A 27,750-nucleotide genomic window follows, 5' to 3' on the forward strand; every position below is an offset into this window, starting at 1 on the left:
CCGCACCTCTTTGTATGAATGAAGACAATCAGCTGGCAGTTTGTTTTACCTGTGATTTGCACCAAAATACACACCCAGTAGATATAACAAAACACGGCTGTAGAAGTGCATGGAAAAGAAAAACTCGAATGTGTTTTATTTTGATCATAAAAGACCAGATCCATGAAGAAACTTGTAGGGAGTTTAATATAAATATTTAGATATTGAGATTTTAAAACTGGAAAAATCCTTAACGTTATTTTTGTCTTAGAATAGGCTTAGTTTCTTTGAAGAATATGATTTCATAGTTAATAACTTAAAGGATACATTCACCCAAACACTGTGTCACTTTCTCCTCACCCTCATGCTGATGGAAAGTCAGGTGAATTTTCATAATGCACAAAATATTTCTGGAGCTTCACAGCAAAACATTGTTACAACATTCTCCTGAAAAACTGAAGTAGATGGGGACTTGTTTTAAAGAAAAAAGAAAGGCATAATCCAAGTCTCAATTTGCAATAGACATAATCACCCAATGTACAGTTGAGTTGAGCTAACGCTTCTAGCTTCGCAGCCCCAGTGAATCATTAGAATATTTTCACCCTTTCTTAAAGTCAGTTTAAATCGATTTGAGATCTCTGGGCTTCCAGACACGAGTTACAGTGGATAAGTTGTATGGAGCCACATTAGTCTTTTGTTTTCCCAGTTTATTTATGATTTAAAATGTCCCATATACTTAGTATTTTACTGTCTAGATACAGGAATTTTTGTAGCCTACAAACCTTCCCTGGACTTTCCATTAGCAGTATAGGTGTTGGCAGGATTAAAATTTTTGGGTGAACTGTTCCTTTAGATATTGTAGAAAACACCAGTTTCTGTTGCAGCTTCACACCACTCCAAGATAAACAGCATGTAGCATAGCAGGATTTCTATCTGTGCCAGGTGTTGTGTGATGTGATGACATGTGATTGGCTGTCTGTGCTGCCTCCTGACGTCGCTGTGTTGTGCTCCAGATGGTGATTGGCCAGCAGTCGAGCGGCAGCAGCAGTAACCTGACGGAGCTCCAGGTGGTGAACCTGGACGCAGCACAGAACTCGAAGAACGACTGACAGACGGCTGGAGCTGTGTAACGCGGCAGACCCAGGGACACGGACGGACAGACAAGACTGACCGACATCTCTATTTATTGATGCCTTCCTACAGAGTTTCACATCACACTTCTGAATGTGACTTTAAAGTACATATATACACACAATCAAGGGCATAAGTGTGGCTGACCCTTATACAGTATACAGTATGTTTTGGTATATAAATATATATAAATATATATATATTCGCAGATGCATAGGAAATATATCACTACATCCATCATGGGAAGCTATTTTCTATGCTGTTAGATGGTGTTATTTTTTTTTGTGTGTGTGTGTGCGTGTTTTTTTTTTTCTTCCGAAAATGTGTTATTACCTTCTCACACACACACAGAAAGGTGCCACAGCTTCACACCAGCCAAAGAGACATTTGTTTGTCTGAATGTTCCAGTGTGAGCAACTTGTGCAAAAGCGTGTGTGTGCGTGCATATCTGGGGTTTGTAAATGGGTGGGGAGACACTTATTGACTTTAAAAAAAGGAAAAGGAAAAAAAGAAGACATTTGGAAATGTACATATTTTTTTTTTCTAAATTGACGACTTGTATTTTTAGCCTGGTTTAGTTTGTGCAACGGCATGTAGTTGTTTTTTACGTAGTGGTTTTGTATGTACATGAAAATGATTTGCATAAAAGATTTACATGTCTATGTAAATTAATTTAATATACCATCATCTGTTGATATACTGTCATGCTGTTGGGAGTTTTCACTACAAGATGGAGAAAGAACGCTGGATGTTTTTCTACATATTTCTTGATTGTGACATGGATCGAGCAGCTGGGTCACCACATGTAAAACAGATGATGTTTATGTTTTACTGTTCACATATTCTTATGTTGGTGAAACAGCTGATGTTCTGATCATTTGGTTTCATCTTCAGTTTTCTATGTGAGGTTTCCTCATGAAGCCCTGAACTGGCACTTTCATGAGTGTAGTTGTCGAAACAGTGACAATCTGATGGAAATTATCGTCATTTATCTCAGATTTTTAGCTTAATGTTGCCTATATTTTCATATGGTCGCACACAGAAGTGAGTTCAATTCTGACGCATTACAGTGCAGCTGTCATACACAGTTAATATCCTTAAAGTAGTAGAATTCTTTTTTTTTTAAATGGCACAATATTTGAATTCTGTGGGAAACAAACAGTTTTCATGACATCAGATAATTGAATTAACTTCATGTTGTCCAATTTGTTATTTTTAAAGGTGACCCATAATCCTGTCACTCTGATTTGCCTCCAATACACTGCAGAACTTGAAGTACGTGATGCTAAGGGCATTGACACAAATCTCCTGTTTAACAGACACTGTACAGACTTGGTAATTCCACTTCAATACTGCAATCAAAGCTTTAAGTGTTTCCTTGTATGAAGGCACTTGATGTTATTCAGTGCAGCTTCAGTGCTGTAGTAATAAGACAGTAATGAGTATGAATATTTTTGTAAGAACAAGGGTTTCTTAATTTTGAGAAGTGACTTAAGGTGCTTTGAAACATTAATATACTCCTTGTAATGAGAACTGTAAAGACCCCAGCTGACTGCAATCTCAGTGTGTACCTCAGCAATCATTAAGAATGAGAGTTATTAGACTGAGAGCCTTCTTTCTGCACCACAGTGCCTGATTTCTCATTCACTGCAAGGCAAGAGAAATGTAGGATTATTATTTTTTTTTATTTCCAGACCACTTCACATGTCTCTGGACCTTGGCATTGAAATCCTCCGCTGTGCCCAGAGTGAGATTTTTGAGTCGTTTCTACAGAATTAGCTGGATGACTGAGCGTGGCTGGCTGGAAGCCAGAGAGAAAGTTTGACAGAGGCTAGAGTACTCGACTGCTGTTCAGTTATTCACTGGTGAGGAAGGTCGATGTACATGATGTCATGTCATCCTGCAGAAGAGACATTTACACAACTCACTTCCCCCATGTTATCTGGTTGATATTATTTTAAAAGGGGATATTTGAACAGAATTTGTGGTTTTCACCTCGTCCTTGATAGAAATGGTTATTTTGTGTATTTTTCTTTTGTTGTACAGACATTTTGTAATAAAAACAAGATGAAACACAATCAACTGTTCAAAGAATGACCACATCTCCTGCTCGAGAAAGCTTTCCTTTTTCTTTTTTTTTTTTTTAATCGGGACGGAGAATGTTAAACAAAACCATATCGTCCTGAATGAAACAGTGTTGAGATGAATACAGCTGATGGGGAATAAATGACGCCTCAGAGACCACGGTGATCTTACAGTTACTCTGTCGGGCTCTGGGAGGCGGGAGGGGGCGTGAGCATGCACTTTACCTTAATGTTTTTAATTATGCATTGCACAATCACAAAATCAAACTGGCCATGAGATGGAAGCAAAATGAGGCTTGTCCCATTTTACACCAGAGGAAAACAGCGATGAGCATGAAGGAAACGCAGCAACATGGTACAGTGATTGGTCTAAGCTGACACGAGAACAGAAATCAGTTGGCATCAGACATTTTCGACTATACTGAGAGTCCTGTACATCTTCACAAACCAAAGTCTATGTAACACAAGAGATAGACATAATAAGATCACAACAAACTGCAGTGAAGCAGAACCCCTTTTACACATCGATTCCAGGAGTCCTCAGAGATCCACAGTGTGAAGTAAGGCATCATATCTCCCTGTCAGTGACTCCAAACAACAAAGTGCTGACAGCGAAGAAATCATCACAGATGGCTGGACTGCCTCTTTTTTCCTCTTTCTTTCCACAATGAAAAAAAATGTATAAGCATGCATTTACGCCAGGTAGTATATCTCTATTGCTATTGTACACATACAATATACAAATGTACAGAACGAGTCGGAAAGATAGTTGATTAAAAAATGTGCATGATCGATAATTTAAAAAGAGTTTTCCCAGTAAAATAGAAATGTTACTCCCAGTACATCCTAGTTATTTTTTTGTTTTTGTTTTTTTTGGTTTATGAAACAAAGGTTTTTGGAAAACAAAACAAAACAAAAAGCTTTTTGTTGAGTGTATTTACATTATGAACAAGGATGAAGAAAGACGATGTGCAAATCTGATCCCATGCAAGCAGTTGCATAATGTGGTTTAGGTGCTTGAGCGATGAGTTTGAAAGACAAGGAAGGAAAAAAAACAAAAAACAAAGCTGAAGACCAGAAACTCATGGCTTTCAATGAATAACTGTCCACTCTCCACAGCAACAATAAATCATTACACTCACACACAAACATGCTCACCAATCATGGACACATTCACACTGTGAAAACAACACCATAATCAAAGTTACATTGAGTAGCATCTTGATTATACTCATTCAAATCTTAGGTAATCAGTCCCTCACTGAAGATATCCATTCAACATGAAGCCAAACATCCTGTTCCAACAAAGCACAACACTGTGAGTGTGTTTCCTCATCATTCAAGGTCAGACTGAAAAGGTAACACTGCTAGTAAATGCAACACCTCATGATAATGATAACCGATGGAGGAGGAACCCAGAGGATACTGTGAGCCGGTGTTTCCACACATCCAAACTGAGATACTCTTATACATTTTAAGAGTTGTGAACATGATGAGATCTGATCATTTCAAATAAAAAATAACAAAATGAGATGTTAATATCACAAACTGGTTGAACACAAAGCTTCAAAGTGGCTAGAAGGAACTTCAATTTTTTGTTGATTCTGGCAGACCTGTGCAAGTTCTACATCATCTTCAGCACTCTGTAACAAAAAAGTTTTTTTTTTTTACTTACACAACCTGGATAATCAAATGACAGCCATTAAGAACTATAGAGAAATAGCTGATATTCTCGCCGATTGTCTTGTTTGCTTATCTAAGTCATACAGAGGCATGGTTAGATTAGGATGGAACTGAAACTGTTTCATAACCAGTTCAAAGTTCCTTGCAGTATGTAAGTGATCAAAAGCTTATCAAGTTGTAAATGTTAGATAAATGTTAGATGCCACAGGAGGTCTTAAGTGAATGATGGTTTTAAAGACACTGCTCAATATAAACATCTCCTCTGCATCCCTCCATCCAGAGAACAAACAAAAGATTGAGATATAAATGGTGTAAAAATGATAACACAGTATCCCTTGGATAAAATAAACACTGGGGCGTGAGAAATGCAACACTGGGTCTGGAGAACAACATTTCGGAACTAAAGGAAATACAATACCACATAACTATCTTGATGTTTCCTAAAAGCCAGCCGAACAAAGCAAAATGTAACGAGTGCAACGCAATGAGATCTGTGTGCAAATTCACATAATTTGCAAAACTGCATGTGATGGATGGTGACATCTTTGGGTGAATACATTAGAGCTTTGAGAGCACTTACAGACAAACTGAGGAAAGACGAAAGTAAAAAGAAAAGTAAGAAGCATCTGCTTAGTCGGTCCTTACCTGGACTGTTTTAAATGCATTATTCTTAATATGACATTAGATTAAAAGGCAACCTGAAAGCAAATAAATAAGTGGACTTGGCATATAAAATATGAGTGCAGTATCGTTAATACTGCAGTTCAATATGTATGTAACTACAGGTACGTATAGAGGTTGAAGGTGGTGGGCGTTTTTCTCTACACAGCCTCTTGTCTTCAAACAGACAACACGTGAGGAGTCAAGATAAAAAATGTTTCAAAAGGAAACAATCTTCTGTAACTGAAAGGTGTGATCCCACACTAAGGCAATGATGTTTACAAATGGGCGACAATGGGACAGGAAATAAATACACAAACATCTTTTCTCCTGGATAGGATAATTACAGGGCTATCATCTTTTGGCTGGTGAGGAAGAAGACGGTGGGGAGGGGGGGGTGAAAAGAGTCCAGTGACCATCTCTCTGCACCTCAACCTATATCCTTCCCTCCTCTCATTCCTCTGCTGGCTGGGCAGTGTCTGTGCTCTGACCTGCTCAAGAACAAGACCAAAGACTTTTTTTTTTAAATTTATGGTGGAGCCCAAGAGGCGATGAAACCCGTCCGTGTTGGGCTTTAACAGTCTTGCAGGGATGAGCAGCTAGTGGTAAAGTTCTGCCGACCCTGTGCCACCGTTACTGCCACACCCCAAAAGGCCCTGTTTAATCTTGACCTGTCTGCGCGGCAGATGGTTGAACAGCAGGAAGATTACGGTGAGGAGGAGGAAGCCGCGTGGTATTTGACGAAGGCGATGGCTGCCAGCTCTTTGCAGAACTCCTCCAGCACGATCACGCCCTCCAGTAGAGTCATGTGGTCGATCCTACAGGAAGAGACCGACAGGAAGGTGAGAGGTGCGTTCTGTAAGTTAACTTAAAAGATCAGAGCAGAGAAATCTGTTCAAGTACGTACGTGATGCCCTCGGGCTCCAGACCCAATAACCTCTTCCTCACAAGCAGCAGTTTGGGTGTGAAGTCTGGGATGCGCTGAATCCTCAACATGAGATCTCCCACCACCTATCACACACACAAGAACACAGTGCAATTACCAAAACACAGCAGCGCTGCTTCCATCCCTGGGCAAAGGTGCAACACTAGTTAATCATTACTGTAATTATCATAAACAAACAAGACCATCAACAAGAAAATTAGCCGCTTCCTCCAGCCTCTAAGCTGCCTATTACACTGTGTGCTACTGGGACACATTTCAAAGAAAACAAGTTGGCCTGAATCACGGAATAAAATGGATGCAGACGCCCAGTTCTTCTAGAAAGAAGTGGGTCGAGTAGGAGCATGTTCTAAAGATTCAGAGCAAGCAAGATTCTCAGAAACACTTGCACAATCGATACCAACTGGCATGAGATAAAGGCCAACAATTGTCTTGAAAATTATTGTTTGTTGCACCAAACATTTAGAAATACAATCTGAAACACTGTCTGTCGAGACATGCAAAACGTCCCAAAGTGCCCAGATTACAGTGACTGTAGGCTTTGGGCACGGCAGTGAATGCTATATTAGTCCATAAAGCAGACACACAATTGGAGACAGAAATTTAAAGACTCATGGTGGGTGAGGTAGGCTGGTGCGTATGAAATATAGAGACCAGAGGAGTGATGGGAAAAGCAATACAGCAGATTTAGAAGTAGTTTGTGAGTAAACACCATCAATTTGTGGGAAATCCTAATGCTATCTGTATGAACATGAGCCTTACCCTGACGATGACAGAGAACAGAGATCTGCAGCCAGGGGCCAGGTTGATGTATGGGTCCAGCAGGTACTCGTGCAGGTGGGGGTGTGGTAACAAAGACAGCTTGGACAGCACAGCAGTTACCTGCAGGTTGACATCGTAGGGCTGGAGGACAAAGAGGGCATCAGATATGAAACTAGCCAGGAAATTAAATGGAGATTAGAGTGAACTGTGTGTGTGTGTGTGTGTGTGTGTGTGTGTAGCATGAGTAACACAAAGTGTCACAGTATTCAGCAGCTTTTAATGACAGGCTCATTAATACATAAGAGTGCTCTCCTTTTAGATTTGATTTCTAAATGCTACAAGAGACCTGTGAGCTGCCAAAAAGTGCATTTTGCTTCTGACCTCTATTAGTCATATTTACGGTTCCCATCCAACATCATTTGTTGAGTGAGTTTATGTCCAGAGCTCTTTATTTTTGTTCTTTATTTTCCAAGGCCTCTGCATAATCAGCAGCTTATTTGCATTTGCTCCCCATTATTCCATCCACTTTCCATTAGTGGACATAGTTTATGCTAAACTGTAGTAAACAATGTTATCTTGCAGCAAGAAACAACAACTTCTGAGTGTGTGTGAACTTGCAGTCTAAGTGAAATCTGACCCTTTGAAATAACCAATAAAAGCAAATAAATGATGGCTAATTTAATTGGATTTTAAAGTTTGTGCTGATTCGCATGCAGAAAACTTAAGTTATTTACAGAATCTGATGTTTATTTGAGGGACAGGCAAAGAATGACAGGTAATAGGAAGAGAGAGAGGGGAAAACATGAAGCAGAGGACCACAGGCTGGAACTGAACCCAGGCTTTGGTGACAGGCTCTGCACATGCTCCATCAACTGAGCCACTAGAGCGCCCCATGAATCTAAATTTGAGTATATTTTGTAATTTATCAGCTGCCCTATTTGATTACAACCAAAACTGCATTTATGATTTCCAAAGGGCATTTTATTGTCATGATATTCAGACTCGGGAGCTAGTGGAGCTGTAACAATGCAACAGATGTCAGAATTTCTAGATATTTACTGTATGGAGGATCAAACTGACCTGATCTAGGATGCGACCCATCCTATCGAAGAGAACCTTGAGGAAGTGGCCCTCGAAGAAAGGGATGTCCAGGTTACACTTCTCAAAAGGCTTTGGACTTCCCCTCCAGTCCCACCGCTGGCAGACCCCGCAATAGTCCCTGAACTGAGGAGAACAATTCATAGACTCTTAGTATCTGTTCTACTAGTGACACGTAACAAACATGATGACCAACAGCCAATTAAGCAACAGCTCTCTGTCCAGTGTATCTCAAGCTCTAAACAAATTTTAGAACAAGCCTCACCTGTCTGTGTGCGTCTCTGAGGTAGGTGTCATAGCCCGTGCCTTCAACTTGATATGATGACTTTGCCTCATCGGGCACCAAACACAGGAAACTGAAACAGAATTGAACTGTTAAACTTTGTTTTAAAGAAGGCTGAGGAACTCATCGTACTGGATGCTGTATCGCGAGTATTCTGTTTACCTGTTGACAATCTTGTGGACCTCCGTCTTCCCGTCAGACTTTGAGTGGTCGGGACTCTGTGGTGGAGAGGAGGAACTGAGCCAATCGGAACCCGATAGCCTACTTTCTGGAGAGACGTCATCGCCAAACAGTGGATCCTCCTCAAGATCTCTGTAGAAAGAACAAATGTTGATCAAAAAAAATATTGTGGGAACAAAAGATGTTCACTTTCCATTTAGTAGTTTCCCAGGGATAAATGCATCTGTCAACCAAATAAGGAAACAGCCCGATTGGTCTAATAGTGAAGGCTATTTTGATTTCCGATATGAAAACAATAAATCCACATGGTTAGTATTCCTGTATGTAGTTAAGGGGGGAAATAGGTGTTTCTTTCTTAGTTTATTTATTCTTCAGAGGTTTGTTGTATGATGGGAAGTGAATGAATGTCTTTATAGGAATAATAGATCATTTATCTGCATCTGGACCATTTTATGTTGAAATATAAGTCTTTACTGTATCTGGAAGTATGTTTAGTGTGTGTCAATGGGAAAACAAATGTCACTGCCATTACCATATATGATGATGTAATATCACGTATCACCAGTGTTACAGTGCAGCCTTTAGGCAACTTAATTTGCATGAAAACTAATGAGTCATATCAAGCAATAACAACATGAAACAAACAAGCTATTACACACAATAAGGAACGTTTTAGCTGAATTTGTGGCACATTTGAACAAACACAGCTTGCATGCATTCACTTTATTTCCATGGGTGGTTGTGCACAGGATTTTCCAGGCAGGATTTAAAGGCAGCTTGTCGAGGACAAACACTTGAGGCAGGTCCTTACACAGCATCATGAGGCTGCCCATTCTCCAGGGGTTCCCGCTCCTCCTGCGGTTTGTTCTCCAGGTAGTTCCTCTCTTCCAGGCTGCGCAGCACCAAGCTGTGGAGGATGTGCTGGTTGGGCTTCTGGATCAACTGCTCAAACAGCCGCAACGTCATGATGCTGATCTGGGGACAGAACAAGGAGTGAGGCTGAGCTTCCTCTATAAACCCTGATAAACAAGCCAAGTGTCTGCTCACTGACGAAGAAAGTAGGCAGTGGCTGCGCTGAACATCAAAGAGATGATTCATCTCTCTTTGTGTGATGAAAACGTGTGCAATAGCTCCGTCAGATACTAATTAAAATTCATGTGCTTTTGGTTAATCATATGATGCACTAGAACTCAGAGTCCTTAGAGGGCAGATGGCCATTTGTTCTTTTGAATACTGAACAAGGGAAGATGGATGATTTTCATTATTAAAGGTGCATTAATATGATCACGAAATGATGTAACACAAAGGCCAGGTGAATATGATCAACCAGACATAAATGATGTTAAAGGTATATTGTGACATTGTGGTTCAAAAGGTCTCGTAGCAGAGAGGATGGAAACTGGGCAGGTTTATTAAGAAAACAATTAACAGGACATCGACACATAATATGAAGGCAATGAGCAGCAACAAACTTTTCATTTTCTCGCCACCATGTCATAAAAAACAACTACTCCTGCCTTATGACAACTCTGAGGAGACACCTAAATTTTATGTGCTCCTTGATAGGCATCTTTTGAAATCACAATGTCACAGTAGTTCTGGGCTCAGTAGTGACCAATCCTATCCTGAATATTAACAATTATGTGATAAGAACCTCGTCTGACAGGTGGTCACAGTGCTCAATGAGCCTGTGTCTGAGTGGATTCTGGGCGATAGTAGCTGAAGTCTCAGGCTCTCTTTCATCTCCCAGCAGGAAGTAAACCATCTCCTGCGTCAGAGCCTCTGATGTCACCTGCCTGATGATCCGGTTCAGGAGGGCCGTGGAGGTCAGAATGCCCACCTCGGACCTGTGTGTACCCACAAATGCACAACATGTGTTAATGAGCAGTCACGACAAACAGCACACCAAGACAAGACAAAGAATTTAAATCGAAGCATGATTGATTGATGATTCAGCGCAAATCTTACGTCTGCATCAGCTGCGGCTCCATAACAGAAACAAAGAACCTTTCTCTCACTGCTTTTGCCATCACAGCAGCTGCTGACTGGAAGACAGAGAAGAAAAACAAAAATCTAGTTCAACTTTTCAACACAAAAACAACTTCTTTTATTGTGAGGGACTGCAACGTGACGCATGAAAACACAGTGAGTCAGAAAGTTATGGACCTTCTGAGCCTCCTTGATGAGCTGGTCACAGTAATCTAGCCAGGACAGGAACGAGATGAGAGCCCTCTTCCCTGTGAAGACAGCAGCATCCTCCTTCAGGTTATATACATCCAGACTGAAAGAGAGAGAGAGGGAAAAAAGGAAAAGGATTGATGCAACTCTTCAAAATAACATTTTACAAAGAAGGCTATTTAAGGTATCCGCTGGGTCCAGTTAAATCAAAACTTCAGATGATGACACCTTTCAAGTGTATTAAAGTGGTGTTTCAAGTCGTTACTCTTCTGACTTAATTAAATATGTGGTTATGGAAAGAAATTTACCCCCAATTGACTGACTCGACAGTTTCAATGTCCAAGGGGTCGATAGACTGTGGCAGTGCTTTGTAGAAGGAGACCAGCCTGTCAGTCAGAAGCTCACAGAGCTCAGTGTTCTCAGTTAAACACTTGGCAGCTGCAGGCTCTGGTAGGCTGACCAGCAGCATCAGGCCTTCACATGCCTTCACCACTATCCTGCCATCCTGACAAGAGGACAAATTGATACAACTCATGAATTAACTTTCAATGAAGGGAAAAAAGGACACAAGTTGCAGTACTATCCCTAAAATCCATTCCACAGGGTTACTTACAGGACTCTTTGTGAGGTTGAGCAGGGAGCTAACAAGATTGTAGTTGTTGCTGTGGTTGTTGTTGGTAGTTGGACTGGAGTTGGAGGCAGCCGCTGCAGCCTGGGGCTCCTCTGAGCAGTTAGCCTGTCCCTCAGTTGGAGACTGACCAGTGTCTGGAGCAAACACATTCTCCTTCACCACCTCATTCCCCGCAGGTCTCCTTATCTCAGGTTTCTTTGCCTTGTTCTGCAAATAGCATCACAAACATGAGATATTCTCAGAGTGTGTGCTGTTTAAAAATCTGCTAAGGCGCTTATTTTTGCGAGTAATATACACCGATGAATATTTATGAATTAACTTATTTTCCTCCCTTGCACTGCAGCAACTCACCTCGAGGAAGAAGTTGACAAGGTACGGGTCCTGCTTCAGCTTCGCACAGACTATACACAAAAACTGAATCTCTTCATTTTCTGTAGGAGCAGCCAGCACCTCCCCGCACAGACGGACTAGTTTCTAACAGAGGAATGTCACAGCCACAGAAGAAAGGTGGTTAGAAGAAGTTACATAACCTGTCGTATAGGGAGCCATTTAGAGGAAAAGGACTATACAATATGCATCGAAATCCAGACTGCATTATTGCTCACCTGTACAGGTCTGTGGACATTGATGTGTGGCAGGAGAGGCTGACGAATGTGTGCTAGCAGCTTTGTGTAAAACGTAAGAACCTGCTGCTTCATCCCCGGAGGACACTGAGGGAATATAATACAAACAAAACATGTGAGAATTTTTTTGGGTGGTCGACACAAATAGACATGTCCCCACCCTGCTTGAGAATGCAGCTCACAGTGCAGGTCAATTAAGTTACCAAACTGTGACTGTCTTACATCTGCTTTGCCTAAGGTGTAGAGAGTCTCCAGGATCTTATGGTGTAGGAGATACTCCATGCAGGGTCCTGTCTCTCCAGACTCCCTCTCCCCCTCCTCCTGGGTCAGGATGTCCAGCATCTGTTCCAGGTGGGATGGGATATTGGTGTCTGTAACTGGAGCTTTGTCATCTAAGAGGGGAAAATACAAGAATATGTCAGAACCTCTGTTTGTCCACAACATCCAATTAGATAGGAGGCGGTCTTGCTCATCATTTATGGGCTCAGGTTAACTGAATGTGTAAAAAGCTTCAGCAGCCATTATCAAACCACCGCAAAATGTTGAAACTACATAGCTCTTCTGTAGTGTTTGCTTAACATACACGCCCTCTGAGGTGGCTTCACAGCAGTTAAATATTTCAAATTATCAAATTATTATTCAATGCAATTTCAAACCTAAAGCCAATGTCAAAGTGTGAAATAATATATTGTTAAACCAAGTATGCACTAGTTAACAGGAGTGGGTCAATTCATTTAATAACAAGGAAGGATACACACGTAAGTCATGCTGAGTGTAACAAAAAGTGCCAAAAATGACAATGACCAGTGTCATCAACATGTTTAAATAATTCTTTAGTTTTGTCATCAGTGATTAACTATCCACCCAAAACAAGCTCAGCTTTCATAATACTGGCAGTATAGTTTTTCTCCCATCAGTTGTTCAGATTCAGACTTTCTAAAACTGGTCTAACTGGGAGAACTGCTGCAAAGAATAGGAAACAGACACTTTCCTGGCCCAGAATATACACAAGACAGAACAGTAGTTTGAGGAGAGGTTGTCAAAATATTACATGACTGGGTTACACAAATAGATCTTAGATGAAACCTGACACAATCGCAGAGCGTTTTAGTTCCATTTGCACTGATCCTGCAGGCAAACACGAAGGAAGTGCTGTCTTCTCCGGTAATCTGGAGCTGCTTTTGTCAAAACAGACTCGCAGAAGTCTAATGCAAACTCTAACAGCACGACATTCCCAGCATACTTCACACTTTGGAATCTCCTCATGACCATCTCCTTTGTAATGCCCGAGTTATGAATACTGTGGTTTTAACAAAAATAGGTATTTACATATTTGATCAACACAATCTCTAGTTTTAAAACAATTGGAAATGCAGATTGAAACTTCATAATGCTGTCATTTACTGGGTTTTAAAAATGGCACATTTTAGCCAACTCCTTGGGTTTTGTTGTGTGCACACAATTCTTTTTAAAAAATACTGAATATTCATTTAAAAAAATTGATGAATCAAAAGTGAAATGTGAATGTCTACACAAATATAAACAACTTATAAACATGCCTAGTTTCCGGCCATTCTACTCAAACTTACTCTTTGGCCAGTAACCTACACACCAATCAGTCCATCTCTACGGATATTGTGTCCAGTGTGTTCACTTGTTCTTTCAGTCTTTTCTTACCAGAAGTCTCAATGTAATAATGTGTAATGGCCTTCCAGTGGTAGACAAAGTCCTCCTGCAAGGGCAGCGATGGGGCAAGCTGAAAAACAGAAATTGTAAACATTAGCACATTGTATGATTATAGTGGCGCACAGAGACACCAGTAATTTTGATGGTTCCATGTTTATGTCACCTTCAAACAGAGATTGATAAGATTGGTTTGTTCTGCATTTCCCTATCAACACTACCTTCTCAGGGTTTAATGGCCCACTACATGATGATCAATGTGGTGTTGTGATCAAAGACGATCTCACCTGCTTTCTAAATGTTTAGTAATAGGGTGAAACTTTCACTTTTGGGTGACATGAGGGGTTTCCACTAATCATGGCTCTTGTCCTCATATATAACAAGACGCTGTGTGACAGAATGAGAAGTCAAAATGCTAATAACAGACGTTTCATTATTATATAACATCTACACTTGAGCTGAACACACTGACGTGTGCTTACAGGTCACCTGCCAAGCACCGATTGTTTGTAAAACCTTTGACATTAAGGAGCTTGAGAAAAGAGATTCACGCAGGATACTCCTGCTTTCTAGTTAGTGAACGCTAGTTAGCTGGCGTGCTAAGATAAAGCTTTTCCAAGAAAGTCGCATGAGATAAACCACAGACTACACCTTTAATAGTAACGGTAAAGCGTTTGCGCAACTTCAAACAAGGCTGTCCTAACATTTCGACACCACTCCTCATGATAAGACTTGAAGCGAGATCTCCAGCCAGCTACGGCTTTAGCTTGGTGACGCTATTATCGGCTAGCATTAGCGGCTAACTAGCCCAGCATCACAAACTACCCTTGGCACAGACGTCTCGCTGTAATAAATATAATGGCAGTGATGAAATATGTTAGTTAGTTAGCAACATAAACGACAGGAAAAATAAGCACACCTATAGGTATGTCTTACTATCGCGCACAAGAACAAATTGACAGCGCAAACACAAAACGCTAACATTAGCTTAGGCTAATTAGTTAGCGCGCTAGCTAGCAACCTATCGCTAACGCTGACGTTATGATATGTGATGTCTTAGCGACCAAGGGCCGCTTACGACCAAAATAGACGACACACAAAGGCAAGGACACTGGCAAAAACAGCAAAGTAGGCTTGGTATTAAATAAACTCACCGCTTCCACAGCGTGTTGGAGTATGGACGTAAATTTGGAGAACATTTTGTTCTTCGACTGGACTAATTTCTCCCGAGAAGACCTAGAGAATTCCTCTATCTTCTTCTTCCTGTTGTTGCCGCCGCGATCCAGATTGGAGGTTTCATATAATGACCCTTGTAACGAGAGAAAAAAATGTAAGCAATAAAAAAAAAAAAAACGTAACACGTTGCTAGCCACCGGACCTCACGGGCCCTGGCACAACCACTGTAAACAAGACGTCTACAGACTCGAGTGCTGCCGCTGCTGCTCACTTTGGACACGGTGGCACTTCCCTCGCCAAACACGAGCTCCTCCTTTCGGCCAGCAGGGGGCGCGGGAACACAAGACACACGCGCGAGTATAATTACTGAGGACGATCGATGCATACAGATGAAGACAGTAACCAATACTGAATGAGGGGCGAGGATCAATATCTGTAGCTTGGAAACAACATTCAATAAGCCCACTTGGAGCACCTAAGGAAAGTATTGGATCCCGATAAGCATCGATTTATATTATGTGGAAAAGCTGTGACAATCAAATGATTTTGCTGCCACATGATGCACTGGTGTGGGCTGCTTCTCTCAAATTGCAGTATCCCACCCCCCTCACGTAAGAGCCCGATTTTAGCTAGCTAGCGCTGTCACATCTTTGAGGTTGAACTTGTGAAGTCCAAGTGATGGAGCAATCGACAAAAAATCCCCTAAAAAGTGGCGGCATTCAGTAAAAAAGGAGCACTGATTGCCTGTCAACTTTATGATTTATCCTCGCAAAGCCGCGTCCAGAACAGCACAGTCATCCCAGACTACAAAAAAAAAAAAAGTAGGCTCGCCGGTGCAACGTGGAGGTGATCCGGCAGCAGGAAGAGAAGAATCTCAAGAACGATTGTAATTTCACAGGTCAAATAATCCTGCGGTGTTGTCATCAAATATGGACATGAAACTTGTTGGGAAGCCCAGAAGGATGCTGTGTGTTCCAGGACACGCCCTGTCGCTGGAAAGTGCTCTCTCCATCGCGCAGTCTGGTCCTGTCTACCAAATCGCAGGCTGTATGTTTTTCCCTGCGTTTAATCCCCGTTAAATGTTTTTCTTTCTCTCTCTTTTTTTTTATTTCAAACTTCAACTTCAGATCATATCAGGTTGTCTTTTTCACCTCCTCCTCCTCCCTCAACCACCACCACCACCCTTTCACTCCTACTCCACAGCTGCACCGGGGCATCTCCTCCGGTTAGTCTCGTCAAGAAAAAGAAAGAGAGAGGTTCTACCTACCGGGCATGTCTGCTAGAGGTGAGTGTCTTTTGCCGCAGAAGCCTTCATAACAATACATACAGTGGGGAAAAGTCGCTTAATCTTGCGAGGAGGAGGAGGGTGCTGGTTGAAGGAGGGATGCATGAGAGGAGAGAGTCCGTCGGCGTCGTCCGTCGGGAGGATCGGGCTGTGATAATGACACTGTTGTTGTAAGTAGGTTAGACCGGTGCATGGCTGGAGCCACAGCCTCCTCTGCTGCAGCCCGCCACACACTGACAGCCTCGCAACTTATTCTGTTCACACCTAGAAACAGATCCCATCCAGCTGCTATAATGACACTCCTCTGATTGCTTTTTTTTTTTTTTTCTCTTGGCATCTTTACTCAGGGGTGGTGTGGATGGAGGGCTGGTGGCATATGGAAGGTTGTTGTTGATTGACTGGATTCTGACAGATGATTGAGGCGTCCCTCTTTATTTTGGAAACCGTAACATGTCACTGCAAGTTGAGAGGATGTTTCAGTTTCAGGTGACACCTGCATACAGTGCAGGTGGAGCCCAGTTTTGCTGCCATCAGGTGGTCCTTTGTGAATGCCTGGGTCTGACTCCTGCAGCCTCCAGCTGTTCCTGGATCAGATATGGTCTCACTTGCTGATTTTTAGAGTTTGCAACCTAAGTGTGACCTCGAGGTTGTCGTGTTAAGTCTGCAGCTGGATTCACCCTTGGGTCAGCTCTGATCTTATTGTTAAGGTAAACCATTCATTCATTCAGTCACCATAGCATGATGGCGTTGAAAACCCCCCTCCCCGTTACTGGTGACGTGGCACCACTGTCCCTGACCAGACCTCCATCACTGCTGCTGGTGCTGCTGGTGATCGATGGGAGCTCAGAGCCCACCACCTGACAGCCCCCCTGAGGTACATAGATCTGATTAGCACACTTAAGCCCCTGCAAACAGCCGATCATTATTCATGAGGAGTAACTACTCTCTGCACCCCTACAGTGGCATGATGGGGAAGGGCCAATTACCTCTGTGTTGGTTACACGGATGTGAGGTTATTAATTCATTATGCCCGATAAATCGGGCACAAACATCAGTGTCTGTGACAGTATGTCAAAGCAGACACAGATTTGTCAGGCTGAGTCGATGCCTTGACAGTTGCACAGACTGTGATACTCAATAACTTGATTTAGACTTTAGACTGGAAGAGGAAGAGTAGTTGTAGGAATGTGTAATTATGTTGTTTTTTTTCTTTGCTTGGTAGAGAATCTGTATGGATGTCCCAGTTCACTAGAGCCAGTGACAATGTATTTTGAATTAATTTTGCCACGTTTACAGAATGACTGATATATAATGTCTGGCCGATATTATACCCGGATGCTATCCAATCATATATATCCTAGAATCAAGGGTGTATGTTGCCTGATATGTGAGATCAGAATGTGAGAAAAAAAATTCTTTGGTTAATTTATTATTGTTAAATTCTCGATGACGTTTATTTCACACCAAACTGGCAACAAAGAACCGGCTGTGATGAGGGCCGACTGTTGCGTGTCTCGGCCAAAACATTGCACTTGAACACACCATGACGGGTACAGCCAACGGTCAGCTAGCTTCTGTGCCTGCATGACAGGGAAAAACTTTCCATACCACAGGATGGCAAAGGTTTGCATTTGTCATTCAGAATGGGAACTGCATATTTACACTCTGTTCTTATGGTAATAGAGCGTTTGGATGTGGAGTTGATGCTTCTCTTTGTCAGTCGTAAGTTTTGGGGATTTTAGACTGTTTTTTGGGCATAAAAGTGATATGAAGAGTTCATAAATTCTAATTCCTAATTTGCTGACTCTTTATAAAACTGGAATGAAAATGAAAGAAAATGTTAGTTGCAGGCCCTCACATTATCTCTTCACCCCTTGCTCTGTAGTTGCAGGCTCAGCCTACTTTGTGGACATCTGGTTGTATTATTCCAGATGTAGTTGCATCCAGAAATCTATGGGCAGGATCTAAGACCTGTCAGCCAACCATTTTCCTTTCCACAGAAACAGGAAGTTAGAAAATGACTCCACTTTTCCCTCCAGTGTGCATTTATGATGACAGCCCCTCCCTCAGCTGTCCAGTGAGCATCAGCCATTACTGCGCTCTCAGTCTTGCGGTCGCCTGACCCCCCCCCCCACGCCTGCTATCAGCACAAGGCCATCGGCTCTTTACCTTGGTAGTGATGCCCTTCCATTAGTCACCCCACCTTGTACTACACCCTTGCAGGCAGGACCGCTCTACTTAGACCTTTCCATGTCATCATATTTCCTCTGCTGTGTCCTTTGTTCCTGTTTTTTTTTTAAAATAAAACCTTTATATATTTTTTCCTCATAAAACCATTATCCTGAGCACATGCTGGATAGTATTTCAAGCAGTGCTCTCACATCAGTCCTACCTGTGAGCTAGTCACAGCGAGTCTGCCAGTGGCGGCCATCGAGTACTTTGCCCAGATCAACAAGGGGGTTAAGTGCATTGTTCAAGGTCACCTCTGTTGTGGCATGCGAGCAAGGCGTTTCACTTATCAGATTCCCCCATCTGCAGCACATTCTCCCTCGTGGTCTGGGGAATCACCTGAAACCTGTCACAGTCACGCCATTTAGCCTAATCCCTCCATTTATTTTTAGAGTTTTAGCTGTTCTGCAACCATTGGTCCTTTGCCGCGTAGGTTGGCCGCTCATGTGTGGGAGAATTTATTGTTCATCTTGGTCCATTTGAGCCGTTTATCTCAGCCCCACCGCAGAGTCTTAAACACAACGCGCTGGACGGCAGCGTTCTCACGTGTGTGGGCCGGTGTTCATTCAGTTTCCAGTTCTCTGCTCCTCCTGGGCTGGCGTTGAGGTCATATTATTTTATCTGATTTTATGGACCATTTGACTTTGTAGAAAAGAAGTAAAGTGTGCTTATTTATTTGAGGTTTTCAGCTAAAACTCAGCAGCATGAATCAGTTTACAAGATTTTAGTGTTAGAATTAAAAGTAACACTTCCCTTTACAGGTCCACAAATGTCATGGTCCATGGACCAAGCAACATATCGGAAAATTCTTCCTAATTACCACAATAATTACTTCAAAATGTATTGAAAATTACCACAACATTATTTGATATTGATGTGCTGCTGTTTTCTCTCATACGCAGTTCATAAAAAGTGGGTATTTTCTTTCATACATTTTGTTTATAGATAGTGCTTATCATTATACTCGAAACACTTTACATAAACACATCATAAAAGGAACCAACTCATTATAAACAAAGAGAAAAAGACATCTTCAGAGATTTAAACATCTTTGAGGTGTTCCAGGGGTCTTCCAACTTGTTTCTGCTTGACGTCACTGATCACGCCATTGTAATCTCCACCTATCCGTCTCACTTCTGCTCGGTAGGCCACTAAATCAAAGTGAGTTGTTGTAGTTTGACCAATCATCTGAAATTACAGAAATTTGTGAGAAGGTAAGTGCTAAGAAAAGCACTACAGACCTGCAGAAGCTGGGCCAAAACCAGATGGAGATTACAATGGAACGATCAGCAGATGTCAGGCAGAATCCAGTGGGAAGTTTCCTGGAAATGTGTTGTCGACTGGTTATTTATTAACTGCATGCTGGAAAAATGGCAGAATATTATTATTCGAGCAACATTATGGAACTGTTTTACCTTAAAGTAGCAGCTGGCTACAGTGTCTTGTAATAGGATGAATGTCTCCACCCTGTTACTTGTTTCTGCTCTATGTAACTTCACTGAGAGGCTCGGATCACAGTGTTACATACATGTTCACTTCAACATACACATTTTCAACAGTTAACACTGTGATGATGTAATGAGTTATGTTAGTAGTTAACTCTTACATTACGTCAGACAAACTGTTGCAGACCTGGGATTTGGGAAAATACCAATATCAGCATGTTGTTTTAAATTTCAATACATTCTGAGCTTATTACTTACTTGGCACTTCCTTCACAATCAACACCTATTTAACGGAACTGTGAAATTAGGCATTACCAAATTTTGATCTTTAACCCTGTGACCACAATCAATGAAGAACACTTTCAAAAAACATTATTATGTTGAATTCTAATGTATTTTTAATGTGTTTTTGACAATCAGTTGCAGTATGGATACAAGTCAGTAATAGTTATGTCAGCTGGGGCTGGGCTATAGGGCCTTAATATGATAATACAATATTTATAAGTTATGCTGCATTGCACAATATGTATCTCTATAATTTGAAAGCTACCTAAAAGCACTTCATAAACATCAGGACTTACCAAATAACGGACATCAGTATTTGCAATTATATTGTAGGGATGACTATCAGTACTTTCACAAAATATTAACACAATAAAATATTGTGATTATCAGTCATGTGGATATGATAATAATAATGATAATAATAATGACGATGATCATGATACACAATAAACAATAAACAATAATTATTATAATAATAATAATAATAATGATAATAATAATGACGATGATCATGATAGTAAAAACAATAATTATTATAATAATAATAATAATAATGATAATAATGATAATATCTAAGTAGAAGTCGACAAGTAGAACCATCTGGTAAAATGACATCGCTTTACGGTAATGCAGCCTCTTATACCAGGAAAAGAAGACTATTATCACGATAATGATATAGTATTGATATTTTGCCCAGCCCTAATGCCAACCTAAAGAAAACTCAATTTTGTGGGCCTGTTTTATCCAGATCCTCAACAGACTAGACAGTACTTTTTTTTTTTTTTCCAGTAATCACATCTGAAAGTAATTCCACATGTCTGGATAACTTTAGGTGACTGGCAGCAAAGAAATTCCTCCCTGGATACCTGCTGCATCTTCCAGTTTTGTCCCGCTCTGAACTCCTTTCCTGCTCCTCCCATTCCTGGAGGAGGGTAAGCACATCCTGCACAGTGTACCTGTTACACTGCGGTGTAATCTGGATGATCAATGGTGGAGGGGGAGAAAAAAGGAGGCACAGCTCCATACTGCAGTAACCTAATCTGATGCTGCCTCCTTATTCGACCACTGGAGAGGGCTGCTCGTGCTCCAGCAGCACGACCCTCTGCATCAGCACTTTTCCTCCCTCCTCTGTGTGTGTGTGTCTGTCTGTCTGTCTATCTATACTGTATGTGCAAATATGGGGGGTTGGTGTGCGCGCGCATGCATGGTGTCCTGGCAAAAGCCTGAATAATTGATGAGCAAGGGGAAGGAGTAAAGGCGCTGCCGGACGGGACGGTGTGTGTGGGAGTGTGTAGCGATGGGGGAGAGGGATGCAGCGTGGCAGAAGCCCGGCTACGAGGGGCTCTGCAACTACGCCCAAAAAATCACCTCCTGCTTCGGACTGGATGGTAAGAAAAGAGATGGAGAGGAGGAGGAGGAGGAGGGTGTGTGTGTGTTCCTTGTACTGTGGAGCGGGACGCAGTAATGGAAGAAGCTGTGATCTGGAATGTAATTCTGCGCGTGGTGCTGATTTCCTCTGCGCGCAGGGACGGCAGTCTTTGCTGCCTGAGCATGTATGTGTTGATTTGCGAGTGTGCGGGCGGTTGTGTCAAAAGCTACCACACAGCGGATGACAATCGGCGGGGCAGTACCTCCCTGCAGCAGAATAGCATGTCCTCAGTTACTCTCAGGTCCATGTGTCTGCGTGTGTGTGTGGGTGTAAGAGTGCGTGTCTTGTGCGTTTACTTCTTTCTCTGCGATGAAACTCCGGCTTTCCTAGGTGGAGAATGGAGGTGTGCTTGTGAGCGGAAGCTGAACGAAGTCAGGATAAGTTAAATGGCGTACTGATGTAAATAGTAGGTAACTCAGCCAGACGTCCCGTCCCTGTGCACCCTCGCAGACAAAGAGGGAAATCATTAAATTTGAAGTGCAGGCCGAGCCCGATGTCTCCAGACTAAAGGGATATTTTGTGCTTTGTCATTGTCTGCTGTGCTTTTCATCATCACTACATAGCCCAGTGATGAATTTCCTTTTAGTGGGAGAGAAAGTGAATAGCTGTGATTAGCCTTATCTGTTTGATGAATGTTAGATGTCACAGAAGGTTTTTTATGTGTGTATGCAAGAGACATGGTTTCTGTTAAAACATGGCATCACCGTGGTGTTATTTTTTTTTGTGGAGATTTGCTCACAGTCACACTCTTCATCATCACTCCCTCCCACCAGGACGTGTCAGCGACTCAAAACTCTCCTCATACTCAACTCATAATTCCGAGGAAGGTGAACACATCTGCCTGAAACGACTCAGTAGCTAGATGTCGATTTTGTTGAGAAATCTTTTTTTGGAGCACATTCATCCCGTCATTAGATGGTTTGAAGATTATAAACTCAGAACATTCCTCCTTAAGTTAAATCCTCCAAAATCCTTCACTAGACGATGTCACTGGATAAAGGGGAGCCAGTGCTGGCGTTTCCGCTTCACCGCCAATTTTAGTCGCAGTGTTGTGAAGGATCCTGCTGATGATTAACAGTGGGTTTGTGCATTGTTGGCTGCGGGATCGACCTTGCCGGTTGTTGACCTTGCAAAGGGCTGGCAGACTCCCAAGGCAATCTACCCTGAAAGTATGTGTTGGATCGCTCGGATGCTGCTTACTCATATGCATCCATTTGGTCTTACTGTACATCAACTTAATGCAGAGTACAGTCAGACAACAACACTTTTTAAGCATAAGGGAGTCTCGATGCATCTGAAATGCTTAATAATTAATCACTCGCTTTGACCTATAATCCAGATCAAAACGTGTTTCTACCCAAACAGCATGTTTCACAGAGTCTCGGCTCTTCATTGGACGGAAGCAGAGGAATTATTTGGGTGTGTATGGGTCCCATCAAGTGCAGAGAGACTCCCACCATACGCTGGGCCAACCTGATGTAGAGCTACCTAACCCCACCCAGAAGATAATCATAGGCTCGACGTCAGCCCTAAGCTGCTTAAGGCACCAGGCTGGTTTGGGCTGAAGACACTCATGGTGTAAGCTTCTTTCACCGTTTCTCACTCGGCTCCACCTGCAGCAGACTGCTTTGTCATACCTGCCGCCTCCCGTCAGGCGTCTCCACCACAGGGTGGGGTGACAGCGCTCCGACTCCTCCATCCAGTGCAGGTCTGAAGTGACAGGTTGGGGGGAACCTAACAAGAGGATCTTCCTCACCGGATGTATTTATGATGAGCTGCCGTGGGGTCGCCCATCAAGCTCTCCTGGCTCCCTTGTTCCTGTTTCGTGCCTCTGCGAACACCCCACGCTCTTGATGTCCGGAGGCGACTGGATTTTGGAGTGGGTCTGAGCCCGACCCTGGCCAACGTCTACCTGCAGTGTTTCACTCTTCTCTGCGGGAGAGTCGAAGGGGACCAGGGCGCCATCATGCCCAACCTGCCCAATCTCAACAGCCTGGGGAAGCTGTGCAGCTCCAGCCGCAGCCAGAGCGTCGACCGCGTCCGGGTGAAGCGCAAAACCTCAGTGAAGCGCATGTCCATCATCGAGGACGGGCATGTGGCCGAGGTGCTGTACCTCATTCCTAAACAATATATGGAGCAGGTGCCCAACATCAACCCCAATGACTATTATCTAAGTGAGAGGCTGAATGACGTGGCGACAGGTAAGACAGCCATCCATCCCAGCTCTGGCTGACTTTATGTTCAAAAAAAAGAACAAAAAAACTTTGGCGTTGATTTAATGCATTGTTGTTAAAGTGAAGTTAAAGTTGTGTTAAATGTTATTATTTCCCTCGCTGCTCTCACTCTGCAACAGTTGTTCGTCAGCGCCACAAGTTGCTGATGTTTACTGTAATTTGGCTGCTCTTCTCCCTGTTCCGTTTGCGAGTGGATGTCTGACAATAAATTGATTAGTTGCCGCTCTGAGATTACTCTGTTTTAATTGGATGGCGGCGGGCGATTACACCTCCATGTGGAGCCGTTTTCACATCTGACCTGTGCGTATGTGCGAGAGCTGCGGCGCGCGGGTTACGCAACCGTGACTCCCCGACGCCAGAAAGTGTCAAACGTTGAAAAAGTCAGGAAAATTAATCACCGTCCACTCCGTCGTTATATAATGCAAAACCCATATGCAAGGGCAGACCTGCTGACGTTTTTGCCAAGCAACAGTACATGGGGAAACGACATCGCGGCTTACATCAGGATTACCACATGGGCATGGGGACAAAATCGAGATTTCCAGACCTTATGTATTCTCTGACTGCATGCCAGGCACAGTAGTAAAATCATCATTGCTTGGTACTTTGGTTGTTTGCCGCTGACAGCAGCTTCTATTTTGGGGTTGAAGTGAAGAAGGTTTGTCTCTGCAAAATGACCCCGGATCAAAGATCACAGAGGTCAGCGCTTATGTTAGCCGTTTCATTTCTTCAGAGAGAGCTAAAATCAATCAGACAGTGACAGTCAGTAGTGGACTTCTCTGTTCTCTTTTTGGGACAGCTTTTCTCAAAACCAATATCTGTAAAAAAAAAAAAAAAAACTTCTGTAAAATTGCAACAGTCATCATTTTATTCCCCTTTAACCGTTTTTCCCATGAGTGCTTTTGAATATGAGTGGCACTGATTCTCCTCCCCAGGTGATGTTATCCAGGTCTCCCTGTGATTGATCATACCTCAAAGAAGAATGAAAAATAAATCCGCAACCCCAAATTCCCTGGCTTGTAGATGAAGAAATGTGTTTTTCACGTTTGGAAAATGTCGAAATGTTGAATGAAAGCGAAAACATGTTTCTGTGTATTCAGCGGTGCTACAACACAGGAATGTTACTGTGGCCGAGGTGAAAACGGAATTTGAAGGAGTGAACCTGCTTGCGCAGGAATGCTGTGCAAAAGGTTCTCGTGTGTTTTGTAACACATTTTAAAATAGAAACAAGCAGGTGAAGTTCTTGTCATCATCCAGAAAGGCAGGTCTGTGCTTCTACAGACACACTGGTTAGTAGTATTTAATCATGTTAACAATGTCAAAACAAGCTCACATGTTCACAGCTTGTTAACAAGCACTTTCGCAATGACTTTTAGAGCATTTAGCAGAAGCTTTTGTCCCAAGCAAAGTACATTTGTCACAAGAATGAAACCACAACATATCACTGTCGATAAAGTAAGAAACAATTTTCAAGCCCTCGTCTGAGCGTAGTAGCTGCTATTTATCAAAAGTGATAACAGCAATCTAACATATTAGCTAACAAGCTAACGTGTCAGCCACTTTAAAACAACTGTTAACAACACTAAAATTGCTAACGACTTTATAACAGCCTATTAACATTCCACATGATTTCAGCTTCTAAAATCTGTCAAGCTACGTGTCTGCTGGATTTGTAGCCTGGAAGTCGGCAAATCCGGAGTGTTGACACGTTTGCTCTGTGTGCGTGTGTGTGTAATTCATCCGACAATCCTTAATCCCAGGGATAACTGTGCAGTATATCCACTGTTGTTTACCGTAAATGTGACCTCTTGCATTACAGTATCATGTCGGTCTAGCTTCTGAACTTAAAAGAAAAGGCACTTATTACTGTCAACAACATGCTATCTAGTGGCTGTGCTCAATCTGCACAGACATGAGGGCTGTGCAGGGTGCAGCTACCCAGCCGGGTTATTAATGGCCAGTCAGACATGGATCATCCATAGGTGAGCATTCGGAGCCTCTCATCCACAGATAATAGGCTTTGGCGCTCAGGAATTGCTCTTGGCGAGCCTTGTGTAGCATGAATGTCCAGCAGCTCCGACTGAGATTATTAAAAGAGGGAAGATGAGGTCCATTACAGTATTATGAGAAGCCACAATAACAGGAATAATAGGACCTCCGCATGTGTAAAGCATCCTTGGTTCCCTTGGAAGGCGCTATAAAGGCTCAAGTTATTACTGTTATTATCTTTGTGTTGCATTAAGCACTTGGAGGCCACACTGTAAACCTCTCATATCCTGAGCGGGATGACCAACATTTGGAAAACAGGTCCACTCCAATCCTCGGTCATCACAAACTCGTTACGTGTGTCTCTGCCTTCATAATAAAAAAGGGTGGAGTGCTGGAGAAATGTCCACAAACTATTTTAGCCACACTGGCGTGCCTCCACGGCCCGATGAGAAGAAAACGCCCCATGTGCAGGGCGATGCACGCCGTTGGGTATCCAGCAGGTGGCACAGTTGACGCTGCAGTGTATGAATGCACTCTGAATGCATAATGAGGCTGCCTGCATCAGCAATTACCGAGGTGGTGCTGATGCAAATAGCATTCCTTCCCTCCAGCTATGGAGGGGTAGAGTGGGGCTTCTCTGGCGTGGGACAGATGGATCATGGGCTGTGTGGTCCCCACTGGGTGCTGGTGTGAAGTGGCTGAGTTACCCCTGCAGTCATGTAGTGGCTGCTAACATTGGATCGGTCATCTGCTATGTCTGGCTGGATCTAAGTGGATTTTATTTGCTGGACGAGGTTGGGCATTAAGTAGTGATACGTGTCCAGTCGTGGTGAACAAAGGTCATCGCCTGTCACCTAACAGTCCACTCATTTAAAGACGTAATCTGTTCTTATTTTGCAAGATTTTTTTTTTTTTTTTTTTTACTTCACAAGCGTGAGCAAAGTCTCCAAAGTAAAGATGACAGTAGATGTCACTGGTCATCTCAGCAGCAGATGATATAAGAGCTGGTGTGTGACCACCAGTCCCAGCCAGGAATGTGCTCTCCCGTGCTCTCTGTAATTGGATTCCAGGGGATCCACTAAAGATATTAATACAAAGCTCATGCTAGAGATCACGGTAAGTCTAACCTGCGACCTCAGATGGCCCGACTTGACCTCGCACGCGGTCCTCAAACAGAACACAGCCTGCTGGAAAGGGTGCGATTATTAACAACTTAGGCTGGCTTTGCTGCGTATGATCAGGACGACAGTGTTAATTGGATCTGATTAGATAACCCCTATTATCCTCCCGTCGTCCTTAATAAAATAACTACTTTTCATTGAGGCATCATTTTTTTTTAACTCTGTGTGTTTGATACATCTTTTATTAAGTTTTAATTATTGATTTTGGCGCTCGGTGCTGTACCCACCTCCAGTATCTGTCGTGAACTTCCCACAATAATTCAACCTATGGCTCCGTTGCTTTACGTTTCACAATTTCAAGGCTTTTAAGTCCGTGTTTGTTTTCTAATTCTGTCACATACACTCATTTTTGTGAAACTGAATCAGTTTTTCGGTGCAGCGGGCTAATTACCGCACTGCACAGAGTAATTCTTCCCCGCCCGCTGCCCCGTTGTACTGATACAAAGCCTTTGTTGAGGTGTGTGTTGTGCAGCGCAGCGATCTGCTAAAGGGTTGTTCCTGTCAAAAATCAGGGTGTCGAGCTTTTTGTTCATTGGAATGGAGTTCTCGCATCTTGGCACACAGTTTACAGTGGAAAGT

The 27,750-nt window shown here is 42.6% G+C and overlaps 3 protein-coding genes across 9 annotated transcripts in view; 2 read left to right on the top strand and 1 right to left on the bottom strand.

Annotated features, from left to right (window-relative positions):
- Positions 1-2,004, top strand: part of srfb (serum response factor b) — a 24,625-nt gene extending 22,621 nt beyond the window's left edge. For 3 of the 5 annotated variants that reach the window (XM_037123766.1, XM_037123768.1, XM_037123770.1), the window contains one exon: positions 993-1,088. In XM_037123766.1, coding sequence (XP_036979661.1) covers positions 993-1,088 — 96 coding nt within the window. Of the gene's footprint in view, positions 1-992 lie in introns of all 5 variants that reach the window. The other 2 variants (XM_037123767.1, XM_037123765.1) reach the window with 1 other exon arrangement.
- Positions 2,005-4,266: 2,262 nt separating this feature from the next.
- On the bottom strand, positions 4,267-15,475 carry fam160b1 (family with sequence similarity 160 member B1). Its single transcript, XM_037123763.1, has 18 exons — positions 15,366-15,475; positions 15,073-15,227; positions 13,913-13,991; positions 12,458-12,627; positions 12,218-12,322; positions 11,964-12,086; positions 11,595-11,819; positions 11,290-11,486; positions 10,970-11,084; positions 10,772-10,848; positions 10,458-10,650; positions 9,615-9,778; positions 8,786-8,935; positions 8,606-8,696; positions 8,323-8,466; positions 7,243-7,383; positions 6,445-6,548; positions 4,267-6,355 (listed from the first exon to the last, which is right to left on the bottom strand). Exons 2-18 carry the CDS (start codon positions 15,115-15,117, stop codon positions 6,244-6,246), a joined length of 2,235 nt encoding a protein of 744 aa, XP_036979658.1. The 5' UTR covers positions 15,118-15,227; positions 15,366-15,475; the 3' UTR covers positions 4,267-6,243.
- Positions 15,476-16,000: 525 nt separating this feature from the next.
- Positions 16,001-27,750, top strand: part of ablim1a (actin binding LIM protein 1a) — a 43,262-nt gene continuing 31,512 nt past the window's right edge. The window contains exons 1-2 of one of the 3 annotated variants that reach the window (XM_037123745.1): positions 16,001-16,141; positions 16,298-16,379. In XM_037123745.1, the coding sequence (XP_036979640.1) occupies positions 16,367-16,379 (13 nt within the window). In that variant the 5' untranslated portion in view covers positions 16,001-16,141; positions 16,298-16,366. Of the gene's footprint in view, positions 16,142-16,297; positions 16,380-21,516; positions 21,727-27,750 lie in introns of those variants that run through there. The other 2 variants (XM_037123741.1, XM_037123758.1) reach the window with 2 other exon arrangements.

This window comes from Acanthopagrus latus, chromosome 15 (genome assembly GCF_904848185.1).
Source record: "Acanthopagrus latus isolate v.2019 chromosome 15, fAcaLat1.1, whole genome shotgun sequence".
NCBI classification, from domain to species: Eukaryota; Metazoa; Chordata; class Actinopteri; order Spariformes; family Sparidae; genus Acanthopagrus; species Acanthopagrus latus.

Coding starts and splice junctions, on each gene's coding strand:
- fam160b1 (XM_037123763.1), bottom strand. CDS start 15,117: ATGTTCTCCAAATTTACGTCCATACTCCAACACGCTGTGGAAGCG. Junction 10,849..10,969: donor TCATCAAGGAGGCTCAGAAG/GTCCATAACTTT, acceptor TCTGTCTTCCAG/TCAGCAGCTGCTGTGATGGC. Junction 8,467..8,605: donor TCAGAGACGCACACAGACAG/GTGAGGCTTGTT, acceptor TGTTCTCCTCAG/TTCAGGGACTATTGCGGGGT.